The 13,196-nt window shown below is 44.9% G+C and overlaps 1 protein-coding gene across 1 annotated transcript in view; it reads right to left on the reverse strand.

Moving 5' to 3' along the window:
- Positions 1-816: 816 nt before the first annotated feature.
- The window catches only part of LOC122803782 (extracellular calcium-sensing receptor-like), a 238,218-nt gene continuing 225,838 nt past the window's right edge, over positions 817-13,196 (reverse strand). The window contains exon 5 of the mRNA XM_044073470.1: positions 817-1,736. Within this exon, the coding sequence (XP_043929405.1) occupies positions 817-1,736 (920 nt within the window). The remainder of the gene's footprint in view (positions 1,737-13,196) is intronic.

A 13,196-nucleotide genomic window follows, 5' to 3' on the forward strand; every position in this document is an offset into this window, starting at 1 on the left:
CTGTATATGTGAGTCTCTCTATAGAAGTGTCATATAGCACAGTCTGACCATTAATATCTACTGCTTCTCAAGCCAAGATCCATTAGTCTGTTTCAGATTAGGTTCTTTTTCATTACTTTCTAATTTTTGTTACCTTTGAATTTCTTGGTCATATCATTCAGATAATTATCCATATTAGAGATCAAGTTTGCTTCTCATATAAAGTATAATTAAAATTTGATAGCTGACATTTTAGCTATTAATTTATCAACACACAGGTGAATTATTCTTTAGGACTTCTTTAATTCTAAAGGGAAAGTTTAGATTTTATTTAGGTTTTCCGCTTGTGTGGAATTTTTTTCTGTTTTATCTTTTTTATCCTGCTTCGATAAAGTTTTTCTCTTCCATTTAAGTTCTTGAACTAGAGTCATGGGGAACACAGGCTTTTGTTTAACAGTCTATTTGATCTTTCATCTTAATGAAAGCTTCAAAAAGAAACAAATAAAGGCCTGAAATGATAAAAATAAAACTCAACAGCTGTTTACAGAAGTAATTTCACAGCAGAATTATAATCTAATTTGATTATGGAACTTCGTGGAAAGCAAGAAAACTCCAGATGTGCATTACAGTTGAAAAAATGTTCAGTATAAACAGAAGCAAACTGGATATAAGCAGGGCTGAGAAGAATGCATCTTATTCACAGGCATCCATCATGTAAAAAGAAAATACTAAAATTAACTAAGTTAATTCCTCTGTGCCCGACTCCACCACTTGTATAACAAGGACTACATAACTGGCCCCCTTATATATTTCAGGTTATGCTTTAAAATATCTCATTTAATATTTTTCATTCTTAAACACCCCCTTCCCCATTAAATATTCTTTGGTGTTCATATGTGGTCTAAGCAGAATAATATAGCACTTAGGGAGAAATATACAAAGCAGTAGTCCAGCCCCTGAAGATACAATGGCAAATATTTCCACAACTACCATATGCTTCCCTTGTGTGCTCAAATAGGCTGGGATAAATGACATCCACACACTAATAAAGACTAGCATACTGAATGTGATAAATTTAGCCTCATTAAAGCTGTCTGGGAGATTTCTGGACAAAAAGGCAACTATGAGGCTCACAGTGGCTAAGAGGCCCATATAAAACAGCATGCACCAAAATGCCACAGGTAAGCCTTCATTACATTCTATAATTATCCTTCCTGTTATAGAAGTTGTATTTTCATCCTGAAATGGAGGTGAGACAATTAGCCAAGAAATGCATATTATAACCTGAAACATTGTACAGAGCATAACTAATATTTTTGGCAGTCTGGGGCCTGAGTATTTCCTCAGGTTACTGTTTGGCTTGTTAGCATTAAAGGCAATTACCACCACAATGGTTTTTGCTAAAACACAAGAGATAGACAATGTAAAGATTATACCAAATGCTACTTGTCGAAACATACATGTCACATGTCTGGGATGGCCTATGAAAATTAAAGAACAGAGGAAGCACAACATAAGACTTAATAAAAGCATATAGCTAAGCTCTTGATTGTTGGCCTTGACAACAGGTGTGTGATGGCTCTTTAAAAAGATTGTTAGGATGACACTAGTAGCCATTACTAAGAATATGGAAACAGTGGTTAATGTTATGCCTAGTGGTTCTTCATAGGAAAGGAATTCAATTACTTTCTTGATGCACTTGTCCTGTCTTTCATTAGGCCAACCATCCTTGGGGCACTTCATGCACGCAATAGAATCTAAAAAAGATTAGAACACAACATTTAAACTTAAGCCACATTTTATTTTAAATTGCTTTTTAAAGTGACCATTATTTTCTCCATGCAAAAGTGCTTATTAACTTGGATTAAATAACTCTTTCTTGGAATTACTAAATAAACATCCATAGAGACAAATAATTACATGGGAACTTCGATTACTAACAAAAAATGGACAATATAAATTATATAAATTTTTAAACTGGTTGCACTCCTAAACACCACAGTCGTTTCAAGCTGTCTAACCACAGTGATTAAACCAGTTATACTCAGCTTTCCTTTGTAATTACAAAATATAAATTCCCACTTACATATAATGACCCCTTTTTCCACCATATCACCTTATCTGACTTATGTCTCCCAGAAGCTTGATCTCTTCTTAGTTTCATAGTTTCATAGTTTAGTACTAGGCTATCTGCCCTGGGGCATGGCTTCCGCCACCCTGTAATGGTACAAAAGTGTACAGAATAGATTTAGAATACTGTGCCTCTGTCTAGTAGTGACACAGTGAAGACCCCTTACATAATAATAGAATTAGTTTTACTGTGCTCTGTCTAGTAGTGAGACACAGAGATGTAAACTCTACGGTAAACATCTCTCATCCAACATTCACAAGAGAGCTTTGAAGAAGAGAGTGCCTAACATGAACTGGGATTCTGTTCCAGAGTATGGGAAGCCTCTGAGTTATGAATCTGTCCCCCTAGCATGTTCTATTCATATTTGTCCTGAGGTTTAAATCTTTAGCTCTTGTGGTTCTGATGGATTTGGATTTTTTGAGATGGAGCATGTCCATCAATTCCTGATTGGACATGGCCTGCTACTGAATAGAGCTGGAGTTTCTTTAGTGTGGCAGCATATGACATATGTTGGAGACCCTTGATCCTCTTGGTGAGTCTCTAGCTGTTGCAAGTGCGGGTGAGGTACATACCAAATGGGGCATTGTACTCAATCATGGGCCTGATAAGGGAGGAGTATACAATGACCTCCTTTGATCTGGATGTGAATCCCTTCATGATAAGGTGGGCAAGGTAGAAAGTCTTTCTAACCACTTTCACAATGTGGGTGTCAAATGAGAGGTCACTATCGACTTGGGTCCCCAGGTCTCTGACAGTGGGTTACTGTCTATGTGATAATTTGTGAGTACTTTGTTTTTCCCAAAGGGATGACTATACATTTTTGGCATTTAGTTTAAGGCCATGACGCACCAGTTGTCCGTTTCAGTGAGGCCTTTCTGTAGGATGTATGTGTCAGCTGGTTTGCAGTCATCTGCAAACTTTGATGTTTGCTTTCACATCTGAGAAATAAATGCCGAACAAGAGGGGTCCCAGGACAGGGACACCACTTGTGACTGGCTTTGAGTCTGACATGGCTCCAGCGATTTTGACTTTATGGGTTCTATCCTTTAGCCAGTTTGCCACCCATCTTGTGACATATGGATTTACATTTAAGCTGTTGAGCTTGTCTATGAAGCCAGAGTGCCAAGTCCAGGTAGGCTGTATGGACTGCTTTCCAATGGCTCTAGTGACTGTTTTGAAAGTCAACCAGGTTCAAAAGGCAGGATCTGCCCTTTACAAAGCTGAACTGGGTGGGATCAAGTGTCTGTAAGTCCCCAATGTCTCTGTTTATGAGTTCCATAATGATTCTTTCCATAGCTTTGCAGACCAGGCTGGTTGGTCTGTAGAGGTGCCTCCTTTGTGGAGTGGGACTACTGTTGCTGTTGTTCAGGTACATATCCTGTAGTAAGGCTAAGGTTAAATAGCAGAACCTGTCTGCCAGAATGTTTGCCCAGGTTTCTAACATAGCTGAAGAAGGCCTTGTGGTTATCTTTAGTGTCCATAGCGATTTTTCTCTCAAAGTTGGCCTTGGATGTTTTATGAGTTTGTTATACAATTTGTTAAGCATTTGTGAAGGATTCTGCATTGTGGGATGTGGTTTCCACTGGCCCAGTGGGCTTAAAGGATACCATCTCAGTTTTAAGAAGTGTAAAGTCAGCTTTTGAGAAGTTTTTCACTGTAGTCTTTTGTGTTGGGGGTGGAGGTGGGATATATATATCCAGGGTGATTAGTTTGTGGTCAGATCTCACTAGTGAGGGGAATACTTCTGGTGTGGAGCACTTTGTCCCCATGTTTGTGATGATCAGGTCTAGTATATTATCTCCCCTTGTGGGAGAGGTGACTAGCTGTTCCATTGCATTTGAATTTATGAATTCCAGGAACCTTTGGGCTAGGGTGTTTGGGCTAGAATAATGCACCCAGTCTATGTTAAGTCTCCCAATATGATGGTGTTTGGTGATACATTCATATCCTCCAATGTCTTCAGGAAGGCTGAATGGGGTTCCTGAGATTGGGAGGGTGGTCTGTAACATGCTACCAGTTGTATAGCAGTTTTGCCTATGGTTAGTTGCACCTGGATGGTCTCTGATGCTTCATTTGTTGCCACTAACCTGGAGGTGTGGGTGTCCTTGATGAATATGGGGTATAGCCTGGTAGCACTGGGGTGCTCTCAGGAGCCTTGAACCAGGTTTCAGTTACTGCACAGACATCGATGTTCTCCATACTGAGGAGTGCTTGAGCCTGCATCTTGAGATTTAGACTTCTGGCATTGAGCAGCATTACCCTTAATTTTTTTCCATTTTTGTTTTCTAAGGAGGTGGGTTTGTCTTTTGAGCCTTGCCTAAAAAGGCACTATGGGGAGGCAAGAGCCTTAGCCAATATCCGGAAGCCCAGTGGTGACAGATGCAAGTTGTCCAGCATGTCATCCCAAGCAGACAGACATTGGATCCCTAGAATGACACCAGTATTTGAGCCAATTATTAAAGCTGATCATCTTGTTTTGTATTGTGGCATCATTCTTGGTGAGGGCAAGATGCTGCTCAGGGTCAGGGTCATACCAGCCTGGGCTACATAATCAGAGAGCTCCTCTATGTCTCTTTTCATGTAGTTCATTCATGCCGGCATGGACAATGTTGCTTTGGAGTGACCTGAGTGCATGTGTTATGTGGCAGATCCTAGCTCCTGATAGGCAGCTCACTGTTACCTTCTCCTTGTTCAGCCTGGTGTGTCTGACTATAGAGTCATCTATTACTAGTGTATCAGGCATGGTGTTTGGCCTTAAGGGCTGTGACTGTTTGACACACTGATTTATTGAAGTATGTGTTGCATGTGTTATGTTTTGAGGTGGTGGATTTTTGGGTGTCTGCTTTGGGAGCCTCTGCTGTTTTGGTAAGTTTTTTGTTAGAGCCTCCGAGTATGTCTTTGTGTTATTATGTGTTTGGTTTGCAGTTGTGATAGGTCTATGTGGGACTGGGTTTGGTGTGTGTGTGGTTACCTTCTCCTCCTGTCTGGTCCTGCCAGTCCTGAGTTGAGAGAGTTCAGCCTCCAGTTTGGCTATATAGTTGCATCTATCACATGTATTTGTGTTTGTTGGGAGGAGGAGAGGGTTGTCTGTGTACATGAGACAATTGTAGCATTGTCTCAAGATTCCCAGATTAACCAGCTGAACCGGAGAGGATGCTAGTAATCTACCACTCGACATGCTAGAATATTATAAGGGAGTGCTGTGCCTTTAAGGAAGTGGGGTACTGGAAGGGAGGTGGATGTAGTGCTTACTTTAGTTAGTGAGTGCTTACTTAGAAGAGAGGTTTTGAGAACAAGTGCTAGGCTTATAATAAAGCGATTAGACTGATTATTATAAGAGTAGAGTTAAGGAAAATTTGAAGAGCAGAAAAGTTTAACCTTTTAAACAGGGAACTTCAAAAGAGCTAGAAATGGTCCAAAACAACCAATTACTACAAGCTCTTGTGCTGAGGTCCTCCTTCAGGGACAGATAGGCTGCTCAAGGCTTCCCACTGGTGAGCAAAGAAACTTCCTTCTATCCAAGTAAGGCAATGGACAACACAGGAACTACACCACAGCCCAGATAACAGCAAAGCCTGTATACTGGTCTAAACTAGTTTTTTGTTTTTGAGATAGAAAGCACACAGAAATGCAGGTAACAGTAATAAATCAGTTACACAGGCTAGCACACTTTAGTGGGCAGCCTCAACAGTTAAATTTAACAAACAAACAAACAACTTTCTAAATGAAACTTTAAGTGCAAATAATATATAATGCAACAAACAGTTAAAAAAACAGTTTAAGCTTGTTCAAAGTAAGCAAGGGAAGGTATTTCAGGTAAAAAACAGCAAAAGATACTTAAATCAGGAAAGTAGTCGCTTTTCTCAGTTCTCTGCTGCTAGAACCACTCTGCAGGACCATGAGGAGCTGTTGCTGAGTAGTATAGCCAGAAGAAAATGCTCAGAGGCGGATTTTAAATAGGGAACTTCAAAAGAAGTACATGACTTGGGAAGAAAGGAGTATCTCCCTGCATGGGGTGTGGAGAGACTATCTTACCCCCTCCCGCCTAGCCCAAACCCTTTATTCAGCCTGGGCTAGAATTATGGTCAACAGGAAAGTCTGTTATAGTTAGGCTATGACATAATTTAGAATTGTTTGACTCTTCAGCTGCACATAACAGCTCTTATCCTGGAATCTTAATTCACTGAAGCTTCTACTGCTTTTAGAGACTATCTTACCCCCTCCCGCCTAGCCCAAACCCTTTATTCAGCCTGGGCTAGAATTATGGTCAACAGGAAAGTATGCCAGTGGTAGCTGTAAGCTCAGGGCCTCTGTAATAGCTTTGGTGAACACCAGACTTTTTATTACGATATAAATCCTTCTATAGGACAGAGATAAAGGAGTACATTGAGAACAGTGTATATCTGCCACCAAAACTATCACACCACACATTACATTATTAAACCAGGATTCAGTGAATGCTGTTTGATAAAAAGTAACAACCTGAAACAGACATAAGCAGAAACACGTGACCACAATTAGTTATTGTATTGTAAGCAAATCTCTCCACACCCCATGCAGGGAGATACTCCTTTCTTCCCAAGTCATGTACACCAGTATTGAGGTTATTGAGCTCGGAGTAAGAGAAATTTTGTTTGTTTGTGTCTTTCGGCTTTTCCCGGTTAGGGGTTGCCACAGCGGAACTCTGGTCCGCTAATGATTGGTACTGGATTTTTACATACCGGGTTACCAGCCCTGATGCACAACCTTCAACGAAGGCATGCCCCATTCACATATGCCTCCACACAGAAGATGCTCTAGCTGAGAATTGAATGGGACAACGTCTTGCTATGAGGTGACAACGCTACTGCAGCACCACCACCACAGTCTCGGAGGAGTAAGAGAAATATTACTTGAAAATGCGAAAAATGTATATCTGAAGTAGTTAACTTCATTTGTTCATCAACCTGTGGGTATCGGATCCATATCGGATCCGAGCCGGCAGCTTCAAACAGCTAAGATCCAAGCTCCAAGCTCCTCCCCTATCCATAATCCCCTGCCATCCCTCTCTGACCTCAGATCTCGTTTGCCGCGGTTGAATCAGCAGCTTTGAATGAGTTCCAGGTGTGGGAGTTAGTCATTTTGTGAGGAAAATCTTATCTACCCTTTTTTCCCCCGTAGTTAAAATTACTGTTGTGTGTGTTGCTCCCTACTTAGAATTTTAGTTATAAAAATTGTTAATTGTTTTATTTAGTCTAGTTTAATTTCCTCCCCGTGTGTGTGAAGGTGTGTGTGTTGGACCTTGTGTGTTTTTTAGTCAGACTATGTCTGAGGCCCCAAAAACCTTTTTCTCTAAATACACTGAGTGTGGTCATAAGCTATTCCCAGCAGATGGCCACACTCGGTGTTTTATCTGCCTTGGGGTTGACCACCTCTCCTCAGGCTGCACTATTTGTGCAGCCTTTAACCCCAGGACCCTAAAGGACAGGAGGTCGAAGTTGATTCTGGCGGGACTTCTGCCCCCGGACTCGAAGTCTACCTCCTCTCCCTCGGTGGCACCTGCCGCGGCCACGGCAGTGCCTCCTTCTACCCCTGCTCCCCTGGCCAGGACTCATCCTCCCACCTTAGGCCAGGAGGAGAGGGAAGCAAGGTGGGAGAGGAAGAAAGAGAGACATCACAAGCAACGGGCTAAGTCTTCCTCCTCGGCTCTGCCGGCTAAACAGGCAGCCTCTCCCAGGGCTTCTGGGCCTTCTCCTTCCCGGCTCCATTCACCTCGTTTCTCCATGGAGCCGGAGGAGGAGACCTGGTCGCCTTCAAGATCATTAAGGCAGCACTCCCGGCCCACCTCGGTGGCCTCTTCTAGGTCCACCCGAAGCTTGTCCGATACAGATATGGACCGGATGATGCGTAGGTTCCTCCAGGCCCAGCTGCAGATGGGAGTGCTCCTGCCTCCCCCCTCCGGGGGGGAGCTCGATCCCCTTTTTCATCCCGATTGCTCCTTCTCCGACCCACTTCCGGGGTTCAGAGCCTTCAGATATGAGTTGCTTGGGAGCTGGGGGAGGGTCGGCACCGATAGTACCTCGTACTTAGGCTCCGACCGCACCCTCGAGTTTGTCGGGTACCTTTTAGGATCCGACCTCTCAGAGCCAAGAGTTGAGCTTTGAATCCGGAGGTGTCAGTGTGTCTTCGACTCCATCTCGGTTGGAGCATACTGGCCCTTCGGATCCGATTGCTTCAGTGCCGGCTCCAATCCACACATCGGATCCGAGGGGACTGCTCTCGGATCCAAGAGAGAGCGGTTCTCCTTCAACGTTCGATGTTGTGGAGAGGGTATTGTCAGGAGACTCGAGGCTCCTTCTACGGTTCCACCCTGCACTCTCTCTCAGATGGGCCTACCTTCCATCTCCCGGCCCCAGGGACAGCCTGTGCCTACGTCCCAGATGGTTCCTTTGGAGGAACAAGATGTGGTTGGTGAGACCTCTTTGGACAGCCCCCCGAGGAGGTTCCTCACAAACGTAAGTGCAAGAGGAGGCACTTGGACTCACCTGAGTCCTTGACGGAGGACACAGATTTAGAGGAAGGGGAAGGTTCCCCAAGGTCACCCCCGAAGACATCTCCTTCGGAGACATTATGGAAATGTTACGCATTAGAGGGGGGGGTCGTCTGCCCAAAAATTTCCTCTGATGAGTCTGTGTTTCTGGAGGCATTTGACACAGGCCCATCTACCTCTTGGGTGTCCCCTCCCACCGATCCCCTGGTAGATCTGATCACTACCAGGGCATGGAAGGAACCGGACACTGTGGAGCCCATTCCTAAGAGACCAGATAGAATCCTCAGTCCCCCCAGTGATAGGACGGTTTGGAGCAAGGATGCTCCTGTAGATGCCATGTTGGTGGCGGCCGCCACCAAAAAGGAACTAGCCCAGGAGAGTTCCTCGGTCCACCCTCCCGACAAGGAGTCTCGGATGATGGACCGCCTGGGGAAGCGGATGTTCGCTTCAGCTACCTTCTCCATAAGGTTGCTGAATTATATGGCACACGTGATATGACTCCAGTGGAATCTTATCAAGGAATACGCCGGATCACCCCCAGAGTCCATGTTGGCCGAGGATAAGAAGGTATTCTCAGCTCAAATGGCCACTCTTAAGTCCATTTCAAACACTTCTATGTGCCTCCTTTCCCATGCTATGGAAGGAGCCGCTAGAGCTAGCGGAGCGGGCATAGTCTTACAGTGACATGTTTGGCTCTGCCTTTGTGATTTTGCGGAACCCTTCAAGGCATCCTTCGCGAATGCCATTTTTGACAGTTCTTCGCTATTTGGCAAGACTGTCCGTGACACTCTGGTCCAGAGCGAGAAAGACGGGAAGACGTTGTCTGCCGTTGGAGTCCGCTTCTCAGCTCCCCAGAGGTCCTTCTCCAGGAACCAAAGGGGACAAAAGAAGATATGGTTCCGGAAGTCTCAACAGTCCCATTTTGTTCCGGACCCCTCATCCTTCAGAGGCAGAGGAGGACAGGTTTGATGCCGGCCCAGAGGCAGAGGGGGACCGAAGAATTTCAGGTCAAGAGAACCCTTTTCAGATTGGCCCGCACAGCAGCCCTGAAGGTTTGCCCGACTGTTCCACTCTGGAGGCAGTCAGGGGTTGCTTCTCGAGGCACCTAGCAGTTTGGGAGTCCATCACAACAGATCACTGGGTGCTTCGAATCATATCCAGAGATTACAAAATTCCCTTTCTGTATCCCCCTCCCAGACCCCAGAGCCTCCCTGATGCCCCACCCAATCAAAGGGAGGCAGCAGCTGCAGAAATAAGCCAGCTGCTAGAAAAAAGAGCGATCCAGCGCGTCCCCCGAGACCAATCCGGATCGGGCTTTTTCTCCAGGTTCTTTCTGGTGCCAAAAAAAATGGGGGACCTAAGGCCAATCCTCGACCTGTCCTTTCTGAACCTGTCAGTGACCAAAGAGAAGTTCCGGATGGTCACCATTCAATCCATTCTCCCACTCTTACAGGAGAACGACTGGATGTGCTCGATAGACCTCAAGGATGCGTACTACCACATTTTGATGGACAGATGATTCAGAAGGTTTCTCCGCTTCTGGCTAGGAGCCAGACACTACCAGTTCAGGGCCCTTCCCTTTGGTCTCACCACAGCCCCCAGGGTGTTCACCAAAGTTTTGGCAGTTGTAGCTGCCTACCTGAGACTCCAGGGGATACAGGTCTTCCCGTACCGGACGACTGGCTCCTGACCGCCCCCACCAGGCATCTACTATGTTCAGCCAGAAATTACTTCCTTCACTTGGCCTCCCGGCTGGGAATCACAATCAACCTCAAGAAATCTTTCCTTCAACCAACACAGATCTTGGACTTCATAGGAGCCAGGTTAGACACAAATCTATTGAAAGTCTTCTTAACTCCGGACCGGCTTCAAACTCAAGCTCCACGTACTGGCCCTTCTACAATCCTCAGCTCCTCCAGCAGAATTGGTTCTGAGGGCTCTAGGTTCCATGGCGGTAACAATCAATCTGCTACCTTTAGCGTGCTTGAACATGAGGATACTTCAGTGGACCCTGCAGGTTCAATGGTCCATCCTGCAACATCCACTGAATTCTCCCATTTCCCTCAGCAGGGTTTTCAGGAAATCCCTGCTCTGGTGGATCCAGTCCCCGGACCTCCAGAAAGGGCGTCCCTTTTCTATGTCCCCTCCTTTAGCCACGGTGACCACAGATGCTTCATGCCTAGGGTGGAGGGCACTGTATGTACAGAACCGTCCAAGGCACGTGGATCCATTCAGAGACCTTGTTGTATATCAATGTCCTAGAGATGAGAGCAGTGCTTTTGGTGTTGCAAGCACTCCAGGCCCTTCTTCCCTTAGGGACAGTTACAATTCAGACAGACAACATGTCAGTGGTCTGGTATATCAACAAACAGGGGGGAACTAGATCCTACCCACTTTGTCAAGAGGCCATGAGAGTTTGGGAATGAGCGATCTCCACCAACCGCTTTCTCATAGCGACGCACATTCCGGGTCGGTGAAACATTTTGGCAGACAGGCTGAGTCGAACCATCCTCTCACCGTACGAGTGGTCTCTGAACCCCAGAATAGTGAAGCAAATCTTCCTCAAGTGGGGTCAACCTTGCTGCGATCTCTTCGCGTCTCCTTCGAACGCAAAGTGCAGTGACTACTTCGCTCTAATTCCCCCATCAGGGGAATCCCCCAGAGATGCTCTGGCCATCCGGTCTACTTTATGCTTATCCTCCTCTTCCCCTAATGCTAAAATTCTTGCAGAAAGCCCGTCGGTTGGGGAGCAGAGTCATCCTCATAGCCCCATTCTGGCCTCATCAAACATGGTTCCCATGCCTATGGTCTCATCTGGTGAATCCTCCATGGATTCTAGATCCCACCCCAGATCTGATCTCTTACCCACTAGGATTATCAACCCTGAATCTGGACAACCTCAAGCTCACAGCTTAGTTGATCCAGTTCCAGTAATGGCTAGGACTCCCGGTATCTCGTCCCCTGTTAAGGCTATTTTAGTAGCCGCTCATAAACCTTCTACGAGAAAGGTTTATAACAACAAATGGAAACGCTTTACCATCTGGCAGAGCATAGAAAATTGGATCCCTTTACAGCTCCAATACCAGCAGTGTTATAATTTCTATCAACTTTATTCGACCAAGGTGCTAGCTCTTCTACGGTCAAAGTCCAATTAGCCGCTATTTCCCATTATCATGTGGGAAGTGATCTCGGTTCCTTAGCCTCTTCCAAATTATGTAAGACTTTTTTAAAAGGCACCTTCCTCTTAAGGCCTCCGGTTAAAGACGCAGTCCCTCCATGGGATTTAACCCTTGTTCTCCAGTCTCTGACAGCCCCTCCATTTGAACCTGCAGCTTCGGTGGATCTAAAATATTTATCTTGGAAGACAGCTTTTCTCATCGCTATCACTTTGGCTAGAAGGGTTTCAGAGTTTCAAGCCCTCTGTGCCAAACCTCCTTACTTGGTCTTCCATAAAGATACAGTTTCCCTCAGGACAAATCCCTCCTTTCTACCCAAAGTTGCTTCTGAGCCCAGTATCAATTAATCTATTAATTTACCAGTTTTCTTTCCAAATTATCAAAACAGGGGTGAATACAAACTACATTCTCTGGACGTACACAGGCAATTGAGATTCTACTTGCACAGGACCGTTGAACATAGGAAATCTGAGCAACTCTTTGTATCCTTTGCTAAATCCTCTTTGGGCAAGCCAGTATCAAAAGTTACATTGTCCAGATGGATTTCCCAATGTATACTTCTGGCATATAAGAGTTCTGGCCGGCCTGAACCTGAAGGAGTCCACGCTCATTCTACCCGATCGATTTCTATTTCTGCTGCCTTTTGCTCCAGAGTGTCCTTGGATGACATTTGTTCAGCAGCCACTTGGGCTTCATCCCATACTTTTATTAGCCATTACAAGTTGGATATAATTTCCAGAGGGAGAGCATCCTTCGGCTCTGCAGTGCTCCATAATATCCTTCCATGAGGACCTCCCAAGTTTGGGTAGCTGGGGACTCTGTCCCACAGGTTGATGAACAAATGAAGTTAACTACTTCAGATAAAGAAGTTATGTACTCACCATAACGTTCCATCTGAGTAGGTAAACTTCATTTGTCAGCAACCAACCCCCCCCCCCTCCATCCCCCTAACCTATAGTGCATCCTAGAAGGATTCTTTGTCCTTTTCTCTGGATAACACCAGGTTAAGATGTGCAGGTGATCCTTGTTTTGTAATGTTCTGTGTTACTACAGCAAACTTGATCTGAGGTCAGAGAGGGATGGCAAGGGATTATGGGTAGGGGGAGGAGCTTGGAGCTCAGATCTTAGCTGTTTGAAGCTGCCGGCTCAGTTCCGATATGGATCTGATACCCACAGGTTGCTGAAAAATGAAGTTTACCTACTCAGATGGAATGTTATGGTGAGTACATAACTTCTTTTTTTCTTTTTTAAAGGTTGACTTTCACACAGTTAAGTTTGATCAAAGAACATTCAGCACATGCTTGTTCAAGAACATGGGTTATCATGAATAATCACACACATGTGAATGTTATACTTTCTACTTTTCTACTAATGTTATACT

The sequence above is a fragment of the Protopterus annectens genome, chromosome 6.part0 (genome assembly GCF_019279795.1).
Source record: "Protopterus annectens isolate FY-2018-M chromosome 6.part0, PAN1.0, whole genome shotgun sequence".
Classification (NCBI taxonomy): Eukaryota; Metazoa; Chordata; order Ceratodontiformes; family Protopteridae; genus Protopterus; species Protopterus annectens.